Raw genomic sequence first — 27,336 nt, forward strand, 5'->3', positions numbered from 1 at the left:
AGGGTAAACACAGGTGTTACAGATTACACTATTTAAGGTTCTGTTCCATTTAGTGTAGCAGAGCCTTTTCCAGTGAGCCGACATGCACAAGAGCAACACCCTGACTCTGTTTGACCTGAATGGAACCGAACCTTAATTAGTATAATTGGTAACACCTGTGATTACCCTACTATTTCATGTCAAAATGGATCCTGTGAAAGGTCTGTTTGATTTTGTGCACTGCTAACTGCAAGTTGAAGCTAAAACTGAGGCTTTGTAGAAACCTGATAACACATTCAGCAGTTTAAATTTGGCAGCTGTAGTGCCGTGTTTAGTTTCCAGTTGTGATGATGAAAATTTGCTGCAGCTGTGAGTGTCTTCATCTCCATAGGGTGAGCCATCGCCCAAAACTGACATAGTTTCACATTTTGGTAAATGTGCTTACTTGCTTCCTGGCCGCGGATTGGATGAGAAGATCAAAACCACTCTCATAGTTGGCTGTTGCTTCATATTTAATTCCCCCCCCCCCTTTCCAATCTTTGTGCTAAGCTAAGCTAAGCTAACTGACGCGGCGTAATACAGTGTGTTACAGTACGGAGAAACCACATGACTTCAGGCCAGGTGGCAGTTAAGAATCATGCATATGGTCCATTGTCATGATAGATTAGCTTATTGTTTCCCTCAGTGCTGTTCCAATCCCAGTAATGGACTGCTGCTTAATCGGCTTGAACTTTCAAAACTACTTATCTGCCACAGCCTGGGCACATATCCCCTCTGAAACTGATACCCTCCAAACAAGGACCTTTTTTTTGTGTGTGTGTGTGTGTTCATTCACACATCTTTTCTAATACATCTTCTTGTGATCATTGTGAAACAGTTAGATGTGTACATGCAAACTTTTTACAGACCGGATGAAGGATGGATGATGATGGATACATTTATGGTTGGACGGATGGCCTGAAGAGGGGTACAAATTAAGAGAGACTCAATGCTACTTTGTCTGCTGTATGAGTTTGTTTTGGCTGCAGGATCTGTTTAAAATCCCTCTCTGAACCATGTTTTTCTTTTCTTTCTTTCTCTCTCAGCTTCTCTTGTTCTTTCACCCAAGACACTGACTTTCATCTCTATATTTCTTACAGACTGAAGACAGAGCAAATAAAACGTCCTTCTTTCTGTGGTTATTTTGTCCTGCATCTTGGTGGCTACAGTGCTCTGAGAATAGAGCGTCATATAAAACTCGTTTAGCTAGATGGAAAATAGAATAAAGAAAATAGAGATATGAGCAAAAAACAAAAAAAAACTAAAATCAGTTAAGTAGTTTTGCGGATATCCTGATTATTAATAAGTATTGAAGTCATGTGGAGGTAATCAGTGTAACCTGGGTAACATACAAAAAGTTGATATTTCACATACATTTTGATTGTATTCATTTGAAAACACCAATCATGACCCAAAGCCTCTCATTTACAGTCCACCATTGTATTTGAGTGTCCCTCAAACATTAGTGTTCATAGCATGGACACCCAAGATTTATTTGGCACAGGTAAAAACTGGCACCAACAGAAAGTGATCTCTCACCTGCAGCAAGATCTTATTTCCATCGTAATCCTCTGTCTGCCAGCGGACCTCACTGATTGGGCTGCAAGGGTGTGGCAGCAAGGGCACCAGCGCCCCGACATCTCGTACTCTCACCTCCATCACCGCTGACTCCAGCACCACTGGGCTCTGACCTCGGGGGAGCCTCTTAAATGACAGCTGGATCTCCATATCCGGGTTGGAGTACACCACAAAGAAGCAAAAGTCCTCCTTCTTCTGTGCTACCCTGCGCTGAAGCAGCAGCTTGTAAAGCCGCACCATGTCGACGTAATTCTCATGTCGGCAATAAACAGTGAATCGCACGATTTCTTTCCCATAATGGACCTGCCGCACAGCCCACAGCGGCGTGCCAGGAGACAGAGTGAAAAAGTCTTGACTGCATGGTGTCAGCGGTAGCATCCGCCGGCCATTGCTGACTTTCTCTGTGTGGTGGTAGCGCCAAGGTGGCCTCTGCAGAGTACGATGCAGCATCAGTATCTGCTCCTCACCGCCGTACCCCTCCTGGAGAAAGAGGATGACTGCCAGGGCCGGCTGGCAGGCTGCTGCCGGGCTGCCGTTTTGATGATGCTTGTGCCTGGATCGCTGGGAGATGGAGGCCCGCTCTGAGACCCGGAAGAGCTGCAGCTCAGGGTGAACCCACGCCAGCACAGCATCAGCAGCATGCTGCAGGAACTTACCCTGGCCAGGGTCGGCGATGAGGTGGACGCTGACGAGGAAGGGATCCTGGAACTCGCCCATGGAGAACTCACCTCCACATACAACAGCATCAAATAAGATAAGAGAGGGTGGAAAGGGCAAGAAGGGCAAGTGGAGAAATGGGATGAGAAAGACAGAGAGAAGAACAGATACAATTATAATCAGCTTGTTGAATTTGAGAAAACTAGACATTGTTACAAGCATACAAAGAAACCCTGTTGCCTGTAAGTAAAACTCCAAATTGGGTTCAATTACAATAATTTATCATTCAATCTTTCTTACTGCAATATATGTGTATGGCACCTACAGTGTGCTTAAGGTTGGGAAAAGAGGCTGGTTAAGATGTGGTTGAGCTTAGGCAACTACACTGGTGAAGGTCTGGGTAAGATCGTGATCAAGATTAAACTTCAGTTTCCCAAATGAATGTCGGATGCACTTGCCCATCCTCTACCCCAACCTTTGTATCCTTACTTTCTACATAAAGGCACACTACTTTTTCTTCACTGACAATGAAAGTTGATACTAGTTGTAAATCATACGTAAAAAAATCATTTTCTCTTTCCTTTGTTTACCTCTTGGCTGAAGTTTTCCCATCCTTTCCCTGCCTCTTTCCCTCTTCCCACAGATCTCTCACTCACTCACGTCCTTCTCCATTTCACTCATCCAGATCTGACTCCATCTTTCTCCCAATTTCTGTGTTTACATTTCTACCCCCTCTCACCCTCCCTCTTTTCTCTACTCCAGCAGACCCATGTGGAGCAGGGCTCCTCTGTGGAGGCTCATTAGTGCCATTAGGAGGTCATTACTGAAGCCCAGAGGAATGTTCCAGACCACAGCAGGAGCGATGCATTCAGGTGTAGCCTCCCCCTGAACCCCTGACCTGGAAAAGCTCGGCACCCTGGCACAGGTACTGCAAAACCACCAGTGAAATGTTTCCAAACTATAGTCATATTTATCCAGTGTTTTCACTCTTGCGTGTTACATTTACACACTCACACTGTATCTCCTCATCTCCGTGTTCCCTCATTCTTTCTTTTTGGAGCACTTTTACTATGGTCTTTATCTCACTTCTCAGGGGACTTGTCCCATTTTGTGTCTGCTTTGAGGCAGTTTGGGAAAGAACACACAGTCTTCTTGTCCCTGGCACAGCAGACTGTTTGGCTCTTGCCAGAATCCCTTCACGAAACAGAGAGGCCAAACAGGGACAGGTTCAGTCTCATGAGGCCCGCTGGCCTTTGCAAAAGGACAGTTTCTACTACACCAAAGTGGTGACATTTTCTAAATGTTAAGATCAAGTAACAAGGACATGATGCTTAAAGGTGGCCATTAGAGGTGTAACGACACAGTCAACTCTGGGTCCAAAATGAGACAGGGTTCACGGTTGAATACACTTAAAGTCTTTTTAACAAAGTTTGAATGAAAGCAAAGTGTGATGGCAAGTATAAAATGTTTCACCATTTCTCCGTTATGTATAATATTGTGTCTTTTTGGGTGTAAAACTCTTCTATTTAAGTGTGAAATAAAAACTGGAGAATATCTAAAAGCTTACAAGTTAAGTGAATTGAATGATAAATCACTGATTTTATTCCCATCTTCTGGTTCTTAAAATTGTTACAACCTAAACCTAAATAGACTTGATAAGGTGATTTGGATACACGTTTTTATAAAATGCCATCAAACCCCAACCATACCACAGTGTCCTCATGTTGAGAGATAAATACAGCAGGATCAAGAAAGATCCACTGCAGGCTTAAGCTGCATGCCAGGGCACAGACGTCCTGACACACACACACACACACACACACACACACACACAGAGACAGGGCACCACGCTCATTAACGACTGCTTGATCCCATTAGAATCAATGTCTGTCTCCCTGACATGTAGCTGGCATCCAGAAACCAAACACAGGGATGATAGGGATCTTTACGGGTATTTACTGCACAGCACATTGCCATCACACAGACAGCTTCTCTGCAGTAACTCCTACTACATACTATTCTCACAGTATCCGTTTTCAGGAGTCAGAACCTGAAATGAGCCCAACAGGAACAGAAACTTCTGTCCAAACTGTCCGACTTCTGCCTCATGAGAATTAATGATAAACAATAAAACAAACAGAGAAGCCAATAATGAGATATCATCAATCAATGTTTTGGTTATCCAAATGTCTCAGTTTCTTGTTCTTACATTTTCAGTTCTGTTCCACTCTTTTTGTCTATTTTTGTGTGTTTACATTTGTTTTGCTTTCCCAGCCTCTCTCCTGCCCTCCTGCTTCATCCCATGTCTCCTCATCTCTCCAAGTTCTTGGTAGTCGGTAACTAAAATGACTCAGGGATTAAAGAAGAATCTAAGTTTGGGTCAGGATCGAGGCCACAGACAGGCTCCCACACACACTGAGGGCCACACACCCGTTCATTTCAGTCTGATCGCATTAGAATCAGTATATATCTCACTGACATCTAACTTACATCTAAACCAATGTTTGAAACACGTGGACGATTGGTGTACAATTGCATAATTGAAATCCTAAACAGACCCTCCAAACTGAAATAATTTCATCCTTCAAGAACGTTATTGCCAATTAATTTTATTGTCTGTGCATTCTTTCAGGTGTTTTTTATTCTATTTGAGGAATCACATTGTCAGCATTTAAAGGCAGTACATTTTAAGTACCAGCTAACTTACGCCTGTAGCATCGATTGTTACATAACTTTCATGTACCAAAAGTTGTTACAGGCTTGGTCAGATTCCATGGACCACAAAAGTGCTGCATAAAAACTCAAGCTTATTTATGTCAGTGTTGGTACAGCAGCCTCAGAGGGCGCTGGCAAAAAGGGTAGCTTGGCAAATAGATGATACACCAACCAGCAATGCATCCATATGTGTACGCATCCATGGGATCATTTCCTGCCAGACATACAGAAGACTGAGTAGTTTATTGTAACTTATCTGCTGTTAAGTACCAGTCAAGTGTAGTTCAGTTTGGTTCAGTAGACAGATGCATCTGTTACAAGTACAGCAGAAAATCCACTCAGCAGCTACATACACATGGTACTGAGTTGTATCATTTGTTACAGTTAATCAAAAGATTCGACTCAATACCTTGTATTCAAACCGATGCTTTCCTCTAGCAATAAGGGTTACCAGGAAGCTGGCACAGAGAAGAATAAATTAGAGATTAAGTCACCCCAATCCTGTGAAGGGAATGAAGGGGGTTTGTGTGTAAAGCTCTGGAGGAGTGTGTCTCTAAGCTCTTAATCCACTCGAGTCTTCAAACTGAAGCTGATGTTCTGACTCGACTGACTACGTGCACACTCATACATGTGCGCAACCATCCTCAACACACACAAAATCAATTTGCACATTTATAGACAGGCCTGGCTTTTCTAATACCTTCGCTCTGTGTTTAAGTGTTAACCGGCAACACATGCTCGCAGCCATACACACAGATGATGACGTGAGATAAAACAACACGCCTCCTAGTGGCCCCTGCACATATGAGAGTGATTAGCAGAGAAAACTCAACAAAGGCCTCTGAGTGTGTTTGTGTGTGTGTGTGTGTGTGTGTGTGTGTGTGTGTGTAAGTACTGCAGTCACACATTTAGCTAACTTGGCCCTCAGTGTAAGTCAAAACAACTGAAGGAGGAAATTCAAGATGGGGGCCCCTCTTTGTCATCTAGTAAAAAGAAAGAAAAAAAAGATTTAAGTTCTAGCACTCATGCGTCAGTTTGACTGGTGCCAAGGAAATTTAAATGTTAAGTACTGACTATAATATTTAAGTTCTGTAAGTTCAGTAAAATCTACTTCTCATTATTTCAAAGTGTCAAACACTGTTACCCCTCTCAACTCTCCTTTGTAAACTAACTGTATGTGGGACATGTTGCGTACTTATAACCCCAATAACAGATTTTATTGATCACTTGGAGGCAGCAAAAACAAGTTGTGAACACATACTCACAAATGATGAATGTAAATCCAACATTCACTCTCTCATTCACTCTCTTTTAGCTCTGTTTTTGGTCTCTACCAACTCTTAAAGGAAATATCTGACTCTTTAGCTGCTAATTGCTCCACTATGTTCAGCAGCTAGTCTCTGACTGTGTCTGTCTGCTGTTTGTTGCTGAGCAGGTAGTGTACAGTGGGGTTTTTAGAGCTGCCTGCTGTGCATGAAGCTGTGAGAGTGGTGAGAATGAACTAAAACGGTAAAGTTGAGGGCCAGACAGCTAAACAATGAGCAACAATCTATCATTTTCTTATTCTCAACAAATCTGATTTGGTGTGGTGTTATGGGCTTTATTGACAATAAGACAATACAGAATTCCAGTCTCATCCTTTAAGCAGTGACAGAGACTCTGAGACAGTAAAGTAGGCTGCCAACCCTAATGTTTCACACAAGATAAAAGCGATTAGATCAAAATGTTTTCTGGCTTCAAACTGCTGCTGGTTTCAAACTTAAGAATTAGATAGATTAGATAGGTTACGACAGACTGTTGTGGGGAATGATTATAAGGGGAGGCTTAGTGAGGAAACCAAAGCCAGTCAACAGCGCTAGTCCCTTTTCATGCATGTCATGTGACCGTCACCATCTGAACAGACCTGGGATGAGGAAGCTTGGATTAGTAGAGGGACAAAAAGCTGAAGAGATGCCAATGCTGTGCCTATTTAACTTACTTTTACACAAACATAAACACACAAGGTGCTCTGTAGTATTTGGATAGTGACTTTTTTGGGGTGTTTTGATGTTACTACTACACATTAAATACCTAGTTCCCCAATTTTAGGACGATACAGCACAATGAGTTTTTCAGGGCCAAACAGTATGATGTTCTTGAGACACACACAGACCTGAGACCAGCAGCAATTTAACTAACAATACAACAGAACCCAACACAGACCTCATTAGACCGAATATAAACTGAACCTGACCGGCTACGGCTCCAGGGTCGGGTCTTGGTTAAAAGGAACTCTTGAAAACCTTTGACCCCGTATCCTTTAAAACCCAATGTGCTGGAGTGCAGAGCCAAAACAACAAAACACATTTCACTGTACACTGAGTGCACATTCAACACACTCACTAACTCATTACCATGAAGGGCCCGCAACAAGGCTGACAGACAAAACTGCTTCAATTAAAGCATTAACAAACAGCTGACTGCAGCATATTTAGCTGCGATCACAGCCTCATAGTCCAAACCTTATTCTGGAGGACGCACATTTGGTAACACTTAATCCAAGCTGCCTTATGACGGAGCCTGGATCTCATACCAATAACTAGGGAGAAAGTACTGGTAGCGTGTGTGTGTGTGTGTGTGCGCGCGCACTGAGCTGTTACGGGTGGTCCATGATCCATCAGGTGCTATTCAAACTGATTGTTCTGAAGTGCCTTGGCCAACACAACTGCGATTGGTTTGCAGTGTAAAAGGATACTCGGTGCTGTCCTTCTAACACAGACAAGTGCGTCATCTCCCGCTGTGTCTGAGTGTGAATACAGGTCTGTGCTGATAAAAGAGGCAGGGAACGCTCAGATATACACCACACTCTCTGTTACACAAAAAGGTGCGCAGAAATAAAGTGTGAGGAACTAAAGCTGATACTGATATTGAACTTTGAGAGCAACAAATAAATATAGCAACATATTTTTTTTAAAACACAAACACGGCTGTGTGATGTGAGTTGTGATGTAACTACAAGTCGGGGATGTAGCGGCTGCAAAGATACCATGTGAGGAGGGCAAAAATTGTGATTGGCTGCTTGTGTTTTCTACAACTTTCCAACATCAGTCCGAAAAATGTCCCATTGGACCAAAAGCCTATTTGTCAGACAGAGAGTTACTGCGAAACGCCCATTGCTCTAGAGATACTCTGGTATCACCAACTTGTATATGTAACTTACCTTATGTAACCAACATACTTATTTTAACCCAAAACAAGATCTTCTCCCAAACCTAACCAAGTATTTTTGATGCCTTAATAACCAAACTGCAACCTTTAACTACATAATATGGAATAATGTGTCGTCAGAACAATGGACAGTCCCCAGGAAGTTGAAGAAAGACTTTGTAGTTTTCTTTTAGTTACACACATCTAGCAAAGTCATCTCCACTGTAAACTTTTTGGTCACCGCAACCCCTGCTCTCGATTACTGTGAGTGAAACAATGTACACACACGATTGCATTGAAGTAGTCACCGATTGAGACAAGGAGAAACAGTAACTTGGATTTAACTCCAGTTATACAAAAACACCACTGTATATCATATACTAAATGAGACTGTAAACACACTGGGGACATATACTAGGTATACATTTGTCTAGTGTTGCCTGGGAGCAATTAACGTGTGAGATTAGAGCTATACAGAGCTATTATTCAGAACCTACACCGTTTACAGAAACTGTAACAAGATTTTAAATCATTATAAATATCAATTAAGCAAAACCACGTACAACAAAATATTTTAAACTTAAAATGAGAAAATATATGTGAACAAACATGCGCAGCCCTGTTTATCAACTGTAGTGCGTGCTACAGTAGAACATAAAAGTCTGCACAATATGACTTGAATGTGCGTGGATGTTTCAGGCTGAGCCTTCAAACTAAAATTAGGAAGAGTTAAAATAATAAAATCTAAAGTGATTTATAGCACCTTTATGTATTCCAGTTTTCTATTATCTGTCTACCTGCAGATAAATGAGTTTTACACATCTGCATGATGTCCAGCAGACCCTGAATTATTTTAGGGAAGGAAGGAACTGAACAGGCTCCTGCACTTTCACCGGTAAGTATTTAATCCACTGCCTGATATACAACAGTGTGGGTCATGTACAAATTTTGGAAAGTGGATTTGGAGTAACTTAGCATACACATGTGCTCCTGGTTCTCCTAATCTGCTGCCTGTCTGAGCTGAAACAACAAGAGCAGGGCCTCAGGCATTACTGGATGCACAGGCAGTCCGGGCGAGCAAAGTGTTTCGCTTTGTGGTAAAGACTAAAAGAAAACATTTTACCGCTGACAACATTGAACACACTACGACAAGCATGATTAACATGACTGGGTAAATACATTACAAATGCTTGGTGTACTGTACAGTTAACCGTGATCAGTGAACTAAGGACCTAGGACTGGACTAAGCTCATTATTGATACACTTTATGAAGAGCGTTTGTTCAGCAATAGCCATTCAATAAATTTACATTCTGTTCATACCACCATATATTGTGGTTTTCATTGCTACTGACGGAGTCCGCCTTTTTTGTGTGGCTCAAATAGCTTACTAATGTACTCAATGAGACTCAATGTTACTGTATTTTATCTAATAGATACCAGCCCCTCTGTTCTCCAACAATCGTATAAAGTTAACACAAACCAAACATTTCCTGTTCACATTAAAAATGTTTAACTGGAAATCCACAGACTGGTTTTACTTTTTTACTTTATACATTGTATTCGTCACTAAGGTTAATGCTGCGATGTGTCTTATGATTTGAGTTGTTCCGAATCTAATACAGTATAAGCAATTCCTCTAATACGACCTACAATGCAGTATTGGGTATCAGCAAGTATGCGTCTGTGCCAGCTGAAGTTCAGGTATGGAATCCGTCTCTGGAAGGAAAAAGTGGCATCGGAGAATCTCTACTATGATATCTTAATTTTATGCTGGTTTTGTCAGCAGGTCATTTTGCATTGTACAAGAAGGAGCGACCATGGCTTCTTCTATTAGTCTAAACAAAGTCCAAAACAGACACAGTTTTCCAACATGGATATACACCACATGGGGAAAAAAAAAAATTCAATCTGTAATGGCCTGTTGGAACTCAAAATGTACAGTCCTTAAGCAACAGAAGTAGTAAGTGCTACACAAAAAAATAAAATAGAATAAAAAGAGAAACAGCAATGATAGGAGGTTTGGAAATATTTAAGTACTACATTTTTCAGAAAAAGCATGTTAAGCACATATATCGAGATACATTTAGACATCATTAACTCATAAACACAAATATAAGTGTTTGTCTTAGTGAGCAAACATCTGCTGGTGACACACCCTGGAAATAAACCCCTGACATCAACCGCTGACTCCCAGGCTTTTGTTAAACTACTATCAATCCTGTCTAGACCTCTGTGGTATAAAAGACTCACTGAACTGTTCAATACGCTGATGCTCATTTATTATTTTATCTTCCTTTCATCCCTGATTTCTTCTCACAGTCTTTGTTTTGCTTACCATTACCTGCAAGAGTTGGATGTCCAGAATCCGTCTCATATTTTCTTTTAATCTTTCGTCCAAGTTTTTTCTCTTTTGGACGCTGGCTGTGGTGTAAATTTTCATGAGCCTACATCTGCGACTAATAAATACATCTACAGTATATTTGTTTGGGATTCAAGTGTGACAAATCATGAATGTCATTCTCAAGTCTTCCTCTGTTAGTATATTTGTGTTTCTGTCTCTGCTCTGGGTGTGCTGTTACAGTCTGACCTCTGTATAATTTAAAACTCCCCCCCTTTTTGGCCCCAAAACATTAATTACTCATACGTACACACACACACACACACACACACACACACACACGCAGAAATTGGGGGCAGGGTCACAGGTCACTCAGGCTCAGTGGACACTCACACACTGCTGTGATCAATAGAAAACGAGCTTGTGTGATTAAGTGTTTGGGGGGGGGGACTTCCATTGAACACTCAAAGATGCTGCACACACCAGCTGCACACGTTTTCCATCACTGCTGCTGCATGAAATCCTTCAACTACCATTTCCACGTCTTAAATTTAATCTCAGAGCGATACAAATATTACATTTTAAAGACTGCATATAAATTCAAGACTCCATAGAGGTTTTAGCTACATTTTCCCTAATGCAGAGGTGGCGGTGGTACAGTACTAATGTTAGAAATAAAAGTCATTTTCCAGACTGGCTTCAATCTTAAAAAATACATCATAAGTAACACAATATTTAATCTTAAACTTCATTTTTAGCCTAGTTGGAATTGTTCAGTGTATAAAAGTCTTCTCAATTAAGTGAATGTCACTTGCCTTGTCTTGATATGCAATTCTATCTATGTTTGTGTCATTTTTAAGAAGATCCTGGAAGTTGTTGATTTGTGAACTTGTTTGTGAAGTGTCTTTTACAATAATGCACATGCTTCAATAGTGAAATAAATTATAAGTAAGAAGTATCTTATATATTCAATCCCAAGCAGTAGTGCATCCAGCTTGGCTGTGGTATTTTTTAATTCAAAGCACAAAGCTGCCAATATTCATAATCCAATATTCATAATCCCATAAAAAGACCAAAACCAACAATGAATCTATCCTACTAAGAAGTATTTATTTGTATGTATCTAAAGTCTGATATATCTTACTCCTCTGTGTGCCATAGAGCTCAATTGTTGTCCAAAAGCTATTAAAACCACATCAGTGAGCCACACCAATGATATGTTCCTTCACTACCAGGAACACGCAGTATTTTATTTTGATTTAATCCCTCAATCACTGTCCGGGAATACTCACTAAAGCACCGAATATCTTTTAATCCGCTGATGAAAATAGTCCCCAACAAATGCACTATTTCTTCCCGTTTGACTAACAGTTGCTAAAACTACTGTGCTTAGCTGTTTTATGAAATCACTGAGCCTTTTTTGAAAATGAAACTATATATCTGCGACATGTTTTTAAAGAGTCAGACTAACAGTGTTAGTTTTGTTTTTCATGGGAGCTTTTCATGTGATTTATCAATAGTAAGACAAATATGGAATGACTTCCAGCCTTATTCTTAAAGCTCACTGTGGCAACATACTAGTTTCATTATGTGGTATTTTTTAATATGGCTTAATTTTAACTAGGTTCCATAATATTTTGTTTTTAATTGGGTTTTTAGCAGTATGGCTTGAAAAGGCTTCAAATGAATGAGACCTCTGTTGTTTCACAGTAACAACTGTCAAATCCTTAACCTTCAACTGCACCAGTGGAGTTGCTCAGTTAACACTAACAGAATCACTGTCCTGGACAACTGCCATTTTAATGCTCTTTAAGTTTAGATTAAGAAATATTGATATAGTTTCAATTTCAAGACTCAAACCTAGCCATTTGAATTCCTCCAGTTTCTGTTACATAGGACCTATAGTAGAATACAACTGACGGTGGTGGTTTAGCATGATATCAGTCTGTCTCCAGGGGGCTTATGGCTGGTCTGAGACGAGGTCAAAGGTAAGGGGTTAAGACCACCTGTATAAACATGAGTACCCTCTCTGCCAGAACCTAAATATACTTCTGTGGAGGCAGGAGACGAGGGAAACCGATGCTGCACGCACCTTTGCAAATGAACTCCTCGGCGCACATCGACATGCATGTGTACACACACATGGAGGACAAAAACAGGCAGCCACACACAGCGCTGAGACAGATGAGTTCTCTATATTGTCCTGTCATGTCTTTAGAAACTCTGTCGCCACAGCAGTTTGCGTCCATCTGTCCCGTCCTTTCTGTTCTGATCATTAGTGTGAGTTTGACAAATGAACTGAGGCTGCTTCTTTCACTCTGTCTGTCTGTCTGTCTGTCTGTAGGATTGGTTTGTTTACAGAAACCAACATTGAGTCTCAGAACTAGTATTGGACAAAAAGCTGGTACTACATGGAGACTTCCTGAGATGTTCAAAAGTTTCAGTGATCATCTCTGATGTCACCCGTGAGAGAATCCAACCATGTCCTTAAACCCGACATACAACAAGTCACTGAGCACAGACAGCTTTTTTTTCGAGGGGGAAAACTACAGACGTGGCAGAAGACAATGATTAATGAAAGCTTTGAAGGCATTTTAAAAGCAGATTCTGGAGGCTCATCCAGCAACTCAAGCATTGGGACCCCTCTGCAGAAGGAGCAAATCCATCAAAAAACAACAACAAGGCGTGGGAGCAGGTTACTACAAAGTGATAATACACGACAACAGGTCCAGATATTACAGAATAATGGACTAAACATGGGTGAAATTGCCACAGACCACGTAGAGCATGAAATGTCCCAAAGTTTGGTTCAAATTGTAATACTTAAAAGTTGGTTCACAGTTAGTTGACCCATAGCTAGGTCCATTATACCACTAATTGTTCAATTTTAAACCAGCAAGGTATAAGACGGCATCCTTGTTGCTTTGGATAACCATCACAGTTTTTTACTGGAACTACTTTCTACCAAAGAAAAACTGCCTAACAAAGCTGCTGATGGTGTGCTGTGTGGATTATCATGGGACATTGCTTTGGGGTGGTAGCAGACACCTTAGAGACAGAAACTACCGGAAAATCCCCACAAATAAAACCAAAACTGTCTAAGAAACACAAGAGGTACGTGTAAAATATACAGTATATTGTTGTGAAACAACCCTTCAAACTGTAGTTACAAAAAAGCTTGATTATGGTCTTTCGTTGGTTTATGGCCCATCTCACCAGTAACTGGTGATTGCATATCACACAGAAATGTTGTTGCCACGGTTACCAGCAGTTTAACGTGCCAGACAAACAGACAGAAGTATTTGCTGTAAACAAATGGTATGAATTATATTACATCTTAATCCTTTGGTGAGTTTCAGTCATAAATCACAGTGACGTACAGTTCGGATGAATTCCTAAATAATATGAAACCCCAAAGTACAGTAGTTCTGGTCCAACGGTGACTTTCTAATTGTGGTTACACTTTCCTATTTATTTAAAGTTCTTGTGTTTTTTGTCAATGTGCATGTTTCGTTCCAGTCCTGACCTCCAGTAGTGACAGAGACAATAGCGGGCAGAAGCTCATCTGATACTGGAAAGACACAGGAAACATGAGGGGAAAAAAACAAACCAGACACTGCTGGATCACTGTGTGTGTGTGTGTGTGTGTGTGTGTGTGTGTGTGTGTGTGTGTGTGTGTGTGTGTGTGTGTGTGTGTAGGGTACTATACTTCCTGACTTGCGGGTGTGGTGAGGGTGGGATAACACAGCTTCCTGTAGACCAGATTAATGGACTAATATTGGATATAATCCTCCCATTGTGAAAGACCTGCAGACCTGGCAACCAGACCGAGGAGGGGTCATGACCCCTGAAAACACTGATCTTCACAATGATACACACATTCACACAAAATTAGACCGACACTCAGACACTGTATATAAAAGCAGGAGATGGGTAACTCAGCAGCAAGTCACAACCTCATATTGTTCAAGCACTACTTATTACCTCTTAAACACAAACAACATGAAGTATCTGATCTGTAACTCTTAAGGTATATTTAGAAAGCTGATTTCCAATGGCTTATTGATAAATACAATGGTTGCAGTTGCTGTCTAGCCACGCTTCAAAAACAACTGAATAATAAAATAAAATAAAATTAAGTAATCAATATCATATTGTGATATTAATATCAGCATCACATAAATATCACTAAAGGCAAATTAAAACACTGTAAATTAAAACAGATAATACTGCCCACCATTTTGAATATTACTCATCCCTCCAGTTTGTTACAACTTGGGTCTTGTTTATGTGTTTGTGACCATCAATTCCATCTGTTCTGATAATACTGTATTTATTTATCATAGGTCTACATATTGTACTGATGCATGGTAATCTTAAAAAGTCTTAAGGGAAAACGTCTTTAACTAATGCAAATATGGGAGAATAACACATTTTTCCAGCACACTAGGCAGATTTTTCCAATCCAAATTCCCAACCTGTGTGCAAAAAGTGTTTAGCATGTACCATCACAGTAAATGCATGCTGAGGTGGAAGGAATAATCCCATGTGAGTGGATTCATTTGGTCAGTGTGTATTAGTACTGGGGCCTCAAGACCAGAATGGCGTTTTTGCACATGATAATCCATGGCTTGTAAATCGCTATCATCTCCCAACCACTTTTATTTACTTTTCCACAAATATGCTCAGTTACATTTTCTCTTTTGGTCCATGTCTGATAAAACATGCAAGAATTATACAAGGGAAAATAACTGATTGTAAAGCACGTGCGGTCAATTTTGAGTTAATTTGAGATTTATAGATCACAGGTGAGTAAGTTATAAAAGGGCTTATAAGAAGCTGCGTAATCAAGGTTTTTTTAGTAAAACGTCGGAACTGACATGAAGACGAAGTTCAAGTATAAATTTAAGAGCCATGTGTGTGTTTGAGTCATTTTGTGCTGCCATTGTTTTACTTACTGCTCGTTGAGGACAAGGGACTGTAATCAGACCTGCAGAGGACGACAGAAAAGAGAAAAAAAAGAGCAAGAGAGGGGATGTGGACACGAGGGAGAGAGAGGACAAGAAGCAGAGAGAGGAGACAGGAGTTTATATTACAGCATGAAGTACAATCAACATGATTTACAGGATGACACACTCCTATTTCAAATGAAGTGCTGACATCTGGCTAAACAGTAGGAGAGGTCCAGCTGGAAAGGTCACCGAAAATGCACACAGGCATTTGATAGTGGTTTCTGTGAGGGGATAAAACACATTGACATTTACTAGTACTACTACCACTATACTGTGCTCAAGTAAAGTTTTTCTATTTTATGCTACTTTATACTCTATACTACATTCCACTATATTTCAGAGGGAAATCTGTTCGTTTTACTTTTTAACATTTATTTGATACTAGTACTAGTTCATTTGCAGATTTCCATACATCTTCTACTTTATGATGCACCGTTATAGAATAAACCGTTAAAGAAAAAGCCACCATCACTGGCAGTTACGTCTAATAAATATTAACGCAATTCATTCAGATCATTTAAAAGAAGCTATATACAGTTTGTTTGTGTCTGGTTTCTTACAACCGCTCCAAATAGGTTACACTGCAAAAGTAACAAACTGATCCTGTTTCAGTGATGTCACTCAAGGCTAGTAGTCAGGGTTACCGTCTTGGAATAATGTGTGGTTTTCATCAAGAATTAGCTATGACACAGAACAAACTGTCCTGTTTACAATTCTGTTTATGCACAAGTTAAACAAACAAGATACAGTATATCATAATATATATAATATATAATAATTTTGGACAGAGCCAGGCTACACATTTCCCTTCATCTGGTATTTATGTTAAGCTATGCTAACCATGTCTTGGTTCCATAGGTCCGTACTTAACGGACAGACATGAGAGCGGTATGGATCTAACTCTTTGTAAGAAAGCAAATATCAACTTTCCAAACTGTCAAACTATTTCTTTAAGTCAAGGTTCTTCCACTACTGAGGACATGCACCCTAATGCGCACATACATCCCCATTCAGGGAAGAGATGTGTCTAATCTAAAGCTCCCATCTTTGAGCTGCAGCAGAATTAGATTTCCGCTAATCTGATCTCTATAGATTAGAGACAGAATTCTGGCATTTTGTGTAATTAAATAAATTATGTGTGTGAAACATAAAAGAGGCACGTATGCCCACATACAGCAAGACTGACTAAAGAGCTAGCCTGCATCGTGCACAAACTATCCCTCCATGAAACCTCAGCTTTCATATATACTGCACCACCTGAGAATATTAGTCCCACAGGAGTCAGCTGACAACCAGAGAACCACTGTTCCTCCACACACACCCTCCCTGTGACTCCATCTCTAAACTAATAAGGCCTCTGGAGCTACAGGACAGCAGGAAACAGAAGAACAATCTGTTTCCTGCAGCAGGAGGTTATCAATCTAACTAGACATTAGTGGTGTAGAGAAAGGAATGGATGGGAGTATGGGAAAAATCAGAGGTGAGCAGAGAAAGGTAAGAAGAAAAGATGATGGGGTACTGCAGAGGGGGAAATGTTGGCGTAGGGAGCAAAGGAAAAGACAAATATACAGAGCGGATTATAAATGACAAGAAGGTTCTGGTGAAACTCATAGACTCTGTCCCTGCGTGGACAGAGAAAAATGACAAAATGTGGGGGAAAGAAACACCTAAACTTTTTAAGGTTTATGACTCTTTGGGGTAGAGTTGGAGGTAGTTGTGTGTGTAGTAACAGCAGGTCTGTTTTGATGGCTCTCTTGGGGGTGAGTCTTTGGCAGGACTCCTTCCCGCAGCAGTGCCGGTTAGCATCTCGCCTGGCTTTCCCAGCCTGGCCATGCTGCCTCGCTTCATCTCCGTCCAAAGACAATAAACACAAAGTGAAGCGAAGACAGGCAGCAGCCCGGTCATGCACACAAGATTTGACTGCAGAGTGACCTGATGGGCTCTCAAGTAAGTCTGAAAGGGCTTGTTTGACATGTGGGGAGCTGGACAGATTCGGGTGTCTCCTATTTGATTAGGGTGGAGATACATGGAGGGAGGAACTGTTCCAAACAATGACTCATATGAGCATTTTATGGTCTGCCACCTCGACAGTTAAGGTCTGGTTATGTTCGGGGCAGATCGCTGTCATGGTTTAAAGAAACCAGTGCTGACTGATGGTAGGAGACGGAACGTGAACCACAGTTTCCCATGTTAAAATCATAACATGCCTAACTATTCACCCCGACCTCCTCCGTCCTCCGTAAGACTATAACATTGTCATGCTACTTGCATCAGGACAGTCATTATTCACACAACCACAAGAGGACTATTGTCAGGAAAACGTGGGGTATGTGATTTTAGTGATTCTAATCCAATACACTTTTTTGTCAAACTCAGCGAATATCTCCTTGCGGTTCGTAGCTGTCCAAGTCACACAATACTATTCCAGCCATTCCAGAGTCAGGTAGAGATAAGTTACTCAACCACTTTAAGCTTACTGTCTAGTTTGCCAAAGATAGGCTGTTGTTGTGATGTTGGCTATAGTAGCAGGAGAGTTGTGAGCTGTCTGGAGCTGGAACCGTCTCGTCCTCTTTGCATGGTAGCTGGGTAACTTTAGCAACAGTCTGCTAACCCACAATTGCCTGCTGCATCGTTGTTTGCACTATATCAAGTTATTTGTCATGGTACTGGATTTTTCCAGAATCACTGACCAAACCTTTTATGCTGCATTGATGGATGTTTTTAATGTTTGTATATTTTTAAAGTTATAAAGTTGTTATGATGAATATGCCAGTAAACAGTTGCCTATTTAGCAGACAAAGAGGCATTAACTTGTAGTCATGTTTGTCAGTTACTCACTGTCCTTTTAACTCTGGTTTGGTCTCCACGGAAATATCTGGTTCTTAAGCTGTTAAATGTTCCACTATGTTCACCAGCTGGTCTCAAACTGGTGCCGGACAGGCAGTGTACAGTGGGTTTATCAGATAGCCTGGGAACGAGACAAAACTGCCAAGCTCATAATGTTTGATTCGCTCTAACAGATGAATCCGGCCACCCTTCCATTCAGACTGGATTCCACGCATTCTCGATCCAGTCGGACCAACCGCAACTGTTTATTTAATATGGGGCGGGTTTTACACAATCATTGACAGGAGGAGCGTCACCGGTCCAGATTTGAAAAGTCACACGTCACATGTTTCACTGCTCCGATTGATTGTAGGTCTATCAAATTGCATCCAGTCTGCAGGTCGGTCAAGGGCAACACACAGGCTCACAAAACTCAGGTCAAACTGTCAGACTAGGTAGTGCTTGTGTCGCTCAACGCTACAGCGTTTCATTGCTCTGATTGGTTGTAGATCTATCCAGTTCCATCCAGTGGCATTTTGTTCTGTTGATAATGGACCCCATGGAAATCAAACATCAACTGAGAGGTTCCAAACTCATTTGCAAATTAGAAAATGCCAGGCTATTCATCAGAGCTTGTTTGCTGCAAACATCCTGCAGCTGGTAACAAGGTTGATGAGACTGAACCAAACATTCAATGTGCTGTAAAACCAACACAATGAGCTAAATGATGCTATGTAGAACTACAGTGTTTGTGATAATCCTCTGTGGTTTTGTCACTGTGAGCGACCAATTACACGCACTCATTCTATCCAATGGTCATACAAACACGTAGCGTAGCTTTAAGGATCGCTCATTTAAAATGCTGTCATTTAAAGTGATGGGAATTACTGAAAACAGTGGATGCGGGAGCTGAGCGGGAAGTGGAGGTGGAGGACATGACCTGATGGAGGTGGTGGCTCTCTGGTTATCAGCTGGACGTTCCTGCTCTTCCTTTCACAGAAGCACTTTCCACAGGGGTCTCTGCTGCTTTTCCCATGAAACACATGCTCTCTCACACACATTATGGTGTTTGGTTCCAGTTCACAGCTAATGAAATAGCATGGTCCCAGGTGACTCTGACAACAAGCGCATTGATGTACTGATGTCAGATTACTTTTCCCAGCTTACTGACTTTCAATATAAGAGTAAAGAGAACTATAGAGTCCTGATATTTAGTGCTCTTTTGTAATGTTTGGTTACTGTTGCTGTCTGTCATACACTTGCTTGCTTTTACATTTAAATAAGGTTGTTTTTTAAAATGCTTAATCCTATAAGTGCTTTTCATGTTGTTTGCCTGCTTTTTGTCCTTAGCGTTTAACTTCAACCTTTACTTCAAAATTAGCTTTTTGGCTGAATCTGTAACATTTACATTTTAATGATGTCAATTAATGAGCATTATCCTTGATAAATAAACACTTTACACTTTATTGAGTATCAGAATAACAGGCGCCTAAAACTGACTACAATTTATAAGCATGAACTGACTAGCTAACTACAAAGGAACTAACCAACCAGTGACTAAATAAATCAGAGTATTTCTTAATATTGATACCATATGTTCTAATATTTACTAAGCAATCAAAATAACACAGTTAACAGATAAACTTGTGTTTGTACCAACAGATCAAGTATTGTTATTTTAGTGGTCCATGAATGGAAATATGTATGTAGTAAGGCTGCATGATAAATAAAAAAATATATTGCGATTATCTTATACTGAGATTGAAATATGATTTACAGTTAGTGTGGGAATGATCATTTTGTTCATTTTCACTGAAAAAACTATTAAAACCATGATGATGTGATCATTTGTATTTCAGGGAATCTCTTCAGAACTACAGTATTTCATTATAGTGCTGTTTTGTCACAAATTCTACCTTTTACAAAACAATTCTGTCTGTGATTAGGATATTTTTACTTATTAGTGCATATTGTGATTTTGATAATACTTTGACTAATTGTGCAGCCCCCAGTATGATTGGACTTCGTTCAAATGATTTCCCACCCATCTGACTCCCATTCATGGTCAATAAGCAGCTCTGATGTCCTCAGATTTGATGATGTCTTTAAAGGGGTTAAGGGTCATATAGGGTTTGCCACTAAAACACACACACAAGCACGGGTCCTTCACTACTCCAACACTACAGCCAGCAGTGACATACCGCAGGAGAAACTGAGGCTCATCTTTGCCTAATGGCTGAAAACAGAAAGAACAATACATTCATTTAACTCTCTGTTGTCAAAACATGCTTATATAAAGCTCCATCGACAGTGTGGCTGTACTCTCATGAACAACTAAACTGGTGATTAAGAGTTAACTTTTCTTTTGATCAGTTCAGGTTGGACTGAGATGGATCACACCTAGCTTCACTTAAAAAGGTGTTGATTTAATGATGTCTTGCTTATATGACCAGGTATAGCTCTTACAGCATCATTTAATTCGGTATATACTTCCCAAATGTCCCCTCACACGTTTTTAGTCGTAATACATATGTCTGATATAGTTTTCCACAAAAAAAGTGCCTAGACAAACTACCCAGGTTCTTGTTGCCCAATTCAAAGGATTTAAACTTCAGCCTCATACTGCCTCATTAGACAAAAAGCAAATTCCAATATTGTTTATGTCAAAGGTTTAACATTTTGAGAGGTAACAGTCATCAACCCGGAGGCAAACACATTTAGGAAGCTACAGAGGATCAGTCACATCTCTCTGCTTCACTCACCCTCCGGTCTCGGCTCCTGAATCCACGCAGTCATCTTCTGCTGAGGTTTTCTCCATCTCACAGGCTCGGCTGGACAGCACTCAGCTGCATTGTTTCAAAGTCCCGACACCACGAATAAAACGGGGAGTTCAAAAACAGGCTACGGTTGAGATAAAACACGAGCAGAGAGTCTGAATGGACCGGTTTCTAACTCCTGACCTGCACTGAGCTGTCTGGTCAACTAGTTGGAGCAACAGGCGACCGACTGGCTGCTGGTCCTCTGCGTCAGCTGCGCTCTGAGGTGATGCCTTCCCGGGCCGTCGGAAATCTGAGCACTACGATGGAAGCGCACATGAGGGCGAGTGATAAATCAGAGTGTGGGAGTCTGATTTTGATTTTAATAATAAAAATAGTTACGATAAATCTAAATGAATGGAGTCAGTCATACTTATGAGATAATGAGTTCCTTTTTTGTAAATCTTAATTTAGGCTGATTTACGATTATGAGATGTTAAATTACGATTAAGATTAATTTAGCCTACTGTTTCATAATGTAAATGTAGCTACTCAGTCAAGATCAAATTATAAAGGCTACTGTCCATGGTCAAGACTAAATTTTACTCAGTAAATCTCGTAATTCTGAGTCAAAAAGTCACAATTTCTACTTATTATCTTAGAATTTTGACTTCAGATGAGTATTATCTTTTTTGTCGTTTTAAAACGATGTCTATTTTTCTGCCACAAATGGGCCTCCATAAAGATAAGATGCTTTTCTGACAGGGTTATTTATTTTGTACTGTTATTCTGTGTTAGAGCCCAAGGACTGTACTGGTTAGAATAAAAAAAAATGTCCCCTTAAGTATAAATAAATGGTACAACAAGAGAGTCGGACATCCCAAAATGTCTGCCAAAAACCATAGAGGTGATATTTGTGTTATAACAGTATATTTCGTTCTAGACAAAAGAGCTTTAAGGATAAGGACTAACCAATGAGTTTTGTAAGTGCTTCTCTTGTGATGTTAAACTCCTTTAAAATCCTTTAAATAGGGAAAGAATGCAACTATTTTGCGTTTGGTGTTGCTTTATTCGGGCATCAAATAAAGGTAGCAACACAAAGTGCGCTGCTTTTGCTCCATCAACAGGGTGAATGAGGTAATGCAGCATGTCAGACTAAACCCCGGAAGGCAAAGAGGAGTCATCACATTTCTGACCTCCAAACAATGCCGTTTCTGTCCATGAATTAAATCACACACATACTGGAAGGCCCGCCTCGTAAAAGAAACTACAGTTTCCTGATCACTGGCGCATATCAAATGACTTTTTCTTTTCTCTTTTAATTTGAAAGGTACTTTGTGCAACAGAAAAATGACCGAATATATTGTTTAAATACTATTCACTTTGTTATAACTTTGTTAAAGATTACAGCTTGTGTGAAATATATAGCTGGTGTGTAGACTGAAGTGATATAAATAAAGAAATAATGAATATTATTATATGGTAAATTACATATTATTTTCTTATTTTCATATTATTATTATTATTATTAGTAGTAGTAGTGCCGTTGCACGATGAATGCATTGTGTTTATCTCTCTTATTTAAATCCTAAAGCAATCAGTTTCCATAGATACATCAATGTATAAAATAATAAGGAGCAACAAAACCACGACGTTGGACATTATGACATCATGTCCACGCGCCACACAGCGGAGGCGGAGGGACGGTTCTCGTGCACGTTGATGTTTATATGAATTAGCTGCAGACGGTTCATCATCCGCATCATCCGCACATCTGGACTCTGATCAGAAATGTCTGTCACCGAGATGTTCAGTTACATTCAGGGCTTCCTGAGCGCCGACCAGGACGTCAGAGAGGTAACGTTAACTTATGAATGAAGTACCCGCCACACGGCTGCTAGCAGCATTAGCTCCCGGAGCTAACCGAGCCGTCAGCAGATAAGCTGCACTTTAATGGCAGAAGTCTTTGTTTGTTTGGAAACAGCGAGCTCGGTGGTTGACTACGATAACTAGCCTCCGTTAGTACATACCAGGGTTCCTAAAACATACATTAACTACATTACTTTATGTTATGTTTTTGTTCCAACGCTACTGTTCAATTCCGCCCGGTTTCACTGAGATGGGTAACACCAGACTTCATTTGAAAAATGGTGGAATTAACGCTGAAAAGATGTATCACTTTTAGCATCATTTCTCTCCGGTAAAGTACATTCGCTTTTATTTGGCACAAACACACTTCTTAAATATCCCTTCAGATATGCGCTTTTTCTTTTTTTTTTTGCCATTTTAAGAAAAATCGATGGATTATTTGACGTTAGTGAGTTTGTATTTCTGTTATATTGAGAGAAGACTTGACTTTGTTGCAGGATATCCGTAAGGTGGTCCAGATACTGGAGCAGAATGCCAGAGAAATACTAACAGTGCTCCAAAGTGTTCACCAACCATCTGGATTCAAAGAAAGTGAGTGTTTGACACAGTATGTGCTGTTTTAACTTGTACTGACTGATGATGGCTTCTCTTCAAACAGTCAAATGAGTCTTTTTCCTTTCTCCCATTAGTTCCCAGTAAATGTGCCAGGGCGCGGGAGTTGTTCTGCACAGTCAGGACACAGCTTGCAGACCTCAAAACCAAATTCCCTGTGGAGCAGTATTACAGGTAGGATTCAATACACACTCACGATGTGATGGGAAATAAGCCGTTTGTGTGCTCGTCTCATGAAGCAAATTAACTCCGTATCTATACCATCTTCTTTTGCAATCCTTTCTTTAGGCTACAGTTTCCTCTGCTAGCAATAGTACTGAATCATCCTTTTCACATTCGCTCTCAATTTGTCACATTTTATTATTTTGTTTCCTGCCTCATTCAGTTTTTAACTTTCTATTGCTGAGCATACTTCAGGCTTTCATCTTATTATTCAGCTGGAGCTTTTATCTTGGCATCATTCTCCCTTAATCAAAAATTAAAGTTTGTGCGATAAGCGATGTTCTCTGAAGTAAATTTGATTTCATTCAGCAAAGTACAAAAAAACTTGGGAGCTCCTTTGATAACAGTCATTTGATCAGCACAGATTGTACTAACTGTTTTATATGTTTTGAATAGTCTTGTTGTTTGATTTAATGTGCGTACCCAGAACTCTCTGGAAAGCAGAATTGAAGCTGAGTGAATTATCATGGTCATCATATCAGTGTTTGATCGCTCTCTGATCTGTTTGAACCCACTTTAGGTTCCATGAACACTGGCGCTTTGTCCTGCAGCGCTTGGCTTTCTTATCAGCCTTTGTTGTCTACCTGGAGAGTGAAACTCTTGTGACTCGAGAGGAAGTTGCCCAGATACTCGGCAGTAGGTACCAGTTTGTGCGTAAGTGTGTAACTCTTACTGAGGAGTGCGGCTTTACTCTTTACTGTGTTTCTCTTCCACAGTTGAGGTGGTGCGAGAGAAAGGCTTTCACTTGGATGTAGAGGACTACCTGGCAGGTGTGCTGATCATGGCTAGTGAACTGGTGAGTCTAGTGTTTATTGCTATGATGCCAACAATATACTAAGACTAGAACAATGATTGTACCTCAGTAGCCTGAACCTGTCAATATAGAAACATCAGGGTTCCCTTGTGTCCTGGAATTCTTTAAGGACCCCTAATACACTGCACCGTCGGGCTGCAGCAGATTAAAGTCAATCATGAGAGAAAACGGTGGTCTTTGATCACAGTATGATACATATCCACTGATGCACAATTTGGTGACCAAAAGCCCTTTCTAAAAAAGGGTACAGTACATTATACAGCTTTCTAGTCTTGGCTAAGTGCTATAAAATGACAAATAGACCAGTATGTCCTGGAAAAGTCTTTAGTGCACAACAAAATTCTGTTGTATAAGTATAACTATACACTCAGTTGCCAGTTTATTAGGATTTATCACAGGACCGTTTTAGATGGCAGTAGTTTTAACTAGGTGAATAAACTGGCCTGATTAATATCTGCTGTGTACATTTTGTTTGAGGCATTAATTTAATTAATTTTTTCAACATTCAGAAAGTCAATTCATTTATAAATGTAAAATCTTTTTCCAGCCTCTTAAATGTGACAATTTACTGATTCTCTCTTTTTTCTATCTCTCGTATCGTATCATTTTGATAGAATGTCTTTGTCTTTGAGTTTTGGTTGAACAAAACATGAGTTGAAAGATGTTACCTTGGGCCCTGTGAAAGTGTAATGGAAGTTGGTCATGTTTTTGTGTCATTTCAGAGAGATTTAGTTCAATCAATTAAATCTTATGTATCAAGGATTCAATCAATTAAAAAACAACTGGAAACTGCCAGTGGCAGTTAGGTTGTGTTTTCAACTTCCCATTTAAACTCTGAAAGCTATAAATGCCCTTAAGCAAGTTAGCACGTCAGTAGTTTGAACAAATGTCTGTATGCGTGTCATTAAAAGTTATTACTCGATAACCAGAGGAACCCTGAACATGTAAGCTGAGTAACTTTGTGTTTAATTTGTGCTGTTGTGTCTTCCCCCAGTCACGGTTGGCGGTGAACAGCGTCACAGCAGGAGACTACAGCCGGCCGCTCCGCATCTCCAACTTCATCAACGAGCTGGACTCAGGCTTCCGCCTGCTCAACCTGAAGAACGACCCGCTGCGAAAGCGCTACGACGGCCTCAAGTATGACGTGAAGAAGATTGAGGAGGTGGTTTACGACCTGTCCATCCGCGGGCTGGCCAAGGAGCCCGAATCTGGCGTGGACAAGTAGAGCTCGGAGGTGGTGATAGGCTGTGGGAGACAGAGGAGGGCTGGGACCTCTCCACGGCTGCTGCACCTTACCCCACCTGGAAGGCAAGACCCAGGGATCTACCTGAGGCCCTAGCAGCAGATGGCAGACTGTGTGTGTGTGTGTGTGTGTGTGTGTGTGTGTGTGTGTGTGTGTGTGCGTGCGTGGTGTGCGCGCGGCGCATTTGAGTTTTTGTTTGTGCGAATGCATGCATGAGAAGTGTTTTAGATGGATGGCAGTCTGTCTGAGACCGTGATGGAGTTGGTACCCTCGTTCAGAGGCTTAAGATCGAAGGTTCAGTTTGTTGCTGGTTTTTGTAAATGTGTGTTCTCAGCTTCGTCTGATTCATGTGTTACTGTTTCACTGAATTGGTTTTTGCAACTGCTCCATCTAATTTGCAAAAAAGTCAACTTCTTATTAAATTACATTACATTGATGTTCAATTCATTGTAAGACTGTGTATTGGCAAGAATCTGGTGATATGATACGTATCACAATACAGGGGTTACAATTTAATATGTTGCAATGTATCATGATATATTGTGGTTTATTTTGTTTGTTTTTTTAAAGCTAATGTAAGGAAGACAAAAAACTGCCCACCATATGCATAAAAGCATAAAAACATTTAACACTACAGCCCTCAGTTTACAACACCGCTGTCCATAATGCGTTTTTGAGAATTGATACAATGTAACAAAATATTGCGGTGCTCAAGTGTATCGATTTCTTTTCTTGCACCCTTAATTCATTCAAGAAGACAGTCCAGACAGCGTTCCAGTCACGCAGAGCTTATTTTTTGTCGATGTTTGTGTTTTATTTGCAAAATCAGAAAAAAGAAAGCACGAAATGTGTTTGTGTTGTTCAACGAGTTTTCGCCTGGTGGTATTTCGTAGGACTCTGAATTAATAATGTTAAAAAATGGATGCATCCAAACAGACGTCCAGGAGCCTCATTTATGGAGGAAATATTTGATGCCACAATCGGACAGTTAAATCTTGAATCCAAAACTCAAACTTTTACAGTATTCTCACCAGATTTTGATCTTTTCTGACTTTAATAAGGAAGACGTTTTGATGATTCTTATAAATGAGGTTCCAGTAGAAGTAGAGCCAAAGAAATGACAAAGATGCACTTCACGTGATATAAAGCTACTCTGTGATTAGTTAGATTCATTTTTTTGGTCTTTTTTTTTTTGTTTTCCAACAGCAAGGAACCCTTGCAGAACAGTGCCAATGAATATGTCTGTTAAGCCATTTGGATGTTTTGGTTGTCAGGTGATGGCGCTTTCTCTGGAAATCCAGGAGCGAATACTAACTAGTCAGAATGTCATGTACTGCATGTGATATGTTTACTGTCTTTTTTTTTTTTTCACTTCAGGAAATGTCTTGAAGGTTTGTTTCTATGATCCACACTTCTGTTTGCTTCTATACTGTAGTGGAGCCGGATTGTATTTTCAAGAAATAATTCACTGTCGCTCTCTTCCATCTT

The 27,336-nt window shown here is 40.4% G+C and overlaps 2 protein-coding genes across 4 annotated transcripts in view; one reads left to right on the forward strand and one right to left on the reverse strand.

Moving 5' to 3' along the window:
• The window catches only part of LOC127366053 (protein FAM124A), a 28,740-nt gene extending 7,362 nt beyond the window's left edge, over window positions 1-21,378 (reverse strand). Inside the window, exons 1-4 of one of the 3 annotated variants that reach the window (XM_051404754.1) lie at window positions 21,095-21,378; window positions 20,534-20,568; window positions 15,453-15,484; window positions 1,558-2,324 (exon numbers count right to left, since the gene is read on the reverse strand). In XM_051404754.1, the coding sequence (XP_051260714.1) occupies window positions 1,558-2,313 (756 nt within the window). In that variant the 5' untranslated portion in view covers window positions 2,314-2,324; window positions 15,453-15,484; window positions 20,534-20,568; window positions 21,095-21,378. Of the gene's footprint in view, window positions 1-1,557; window positions 2,334-15,452; window positions 15,485-20,533; window positions 20,569-21,094 lie in introns of all 3 variants that reach the window. The other 2 variants (XM_051404753.1, XM_051404752.1) reach the window with 2 other exon arrangements.
• A 1,379-nt stretch (window positions 21,379-22,757) lies between these two features.
• On the forward strand, window positions 22,758-26,009 carry tsn (translin). The gene is made up of 6 exons (XM_051404302.1): window positions 22,758-22,945; window positions 23,455-23,548; window positions 23,647-23,743; window positions 24,312-24,427; window positions 24,508-24,587; window positions 25,600-26,009. The coding sequence occupies exons 1-6, from the start codon at window positions 22,880-22,882 to the stop codon at window positions 25,828-25,830; spliced, it is 684 nt and encodes a 227-aa protein (XP_051260262.1). The 5' UTR covers window positions 22,758-22,879; the 3' UTR covers window positions 25,831-26,009.
• Window positions 26,010-27,336: the final 1,327 nt, after the last annotated feature.

The sequence above is a fragment of the Dicentrarchus labrax genome, unplaced genomic scaffold (genome assembly GCF_905237075.1).
Source record: "Dicentrarchus labrax unplaced genomic scaffold, dlabrax2021, whole genome shotgun sequence".
Lineage (NCBI taxonomy): Eukaryota > Metazoa > Chordata > Actinopteri > Moronidae > Dicentrarchus > Dicentrarchus labrax.

Excerpts from the sequence above, each read along its gene's own strand:
- tsn (XM_051404302.1), top strand. The coding sequence starts at position 22,880 with ATGTCTGTCACCGAGATGTTCAGTTACATTCAGGGCTTCCTGAGCGCC. Across the intron at positions 23,744-24,311 it reads CCTGTGGAGCAGTATTACAG|GTTCCATGAACACTGGCGCT; the intron begins GTAGGATTCAAT and ends AACCCACTTTAG. Across the intron at positions 24,588-25,599 it reads TGATCATGGCTAGTGAACTG|TCACGGTTGGCGGTGAACAG; the intron begins GTGAGTCTAGTG and ends GTCTTCCCCCAG.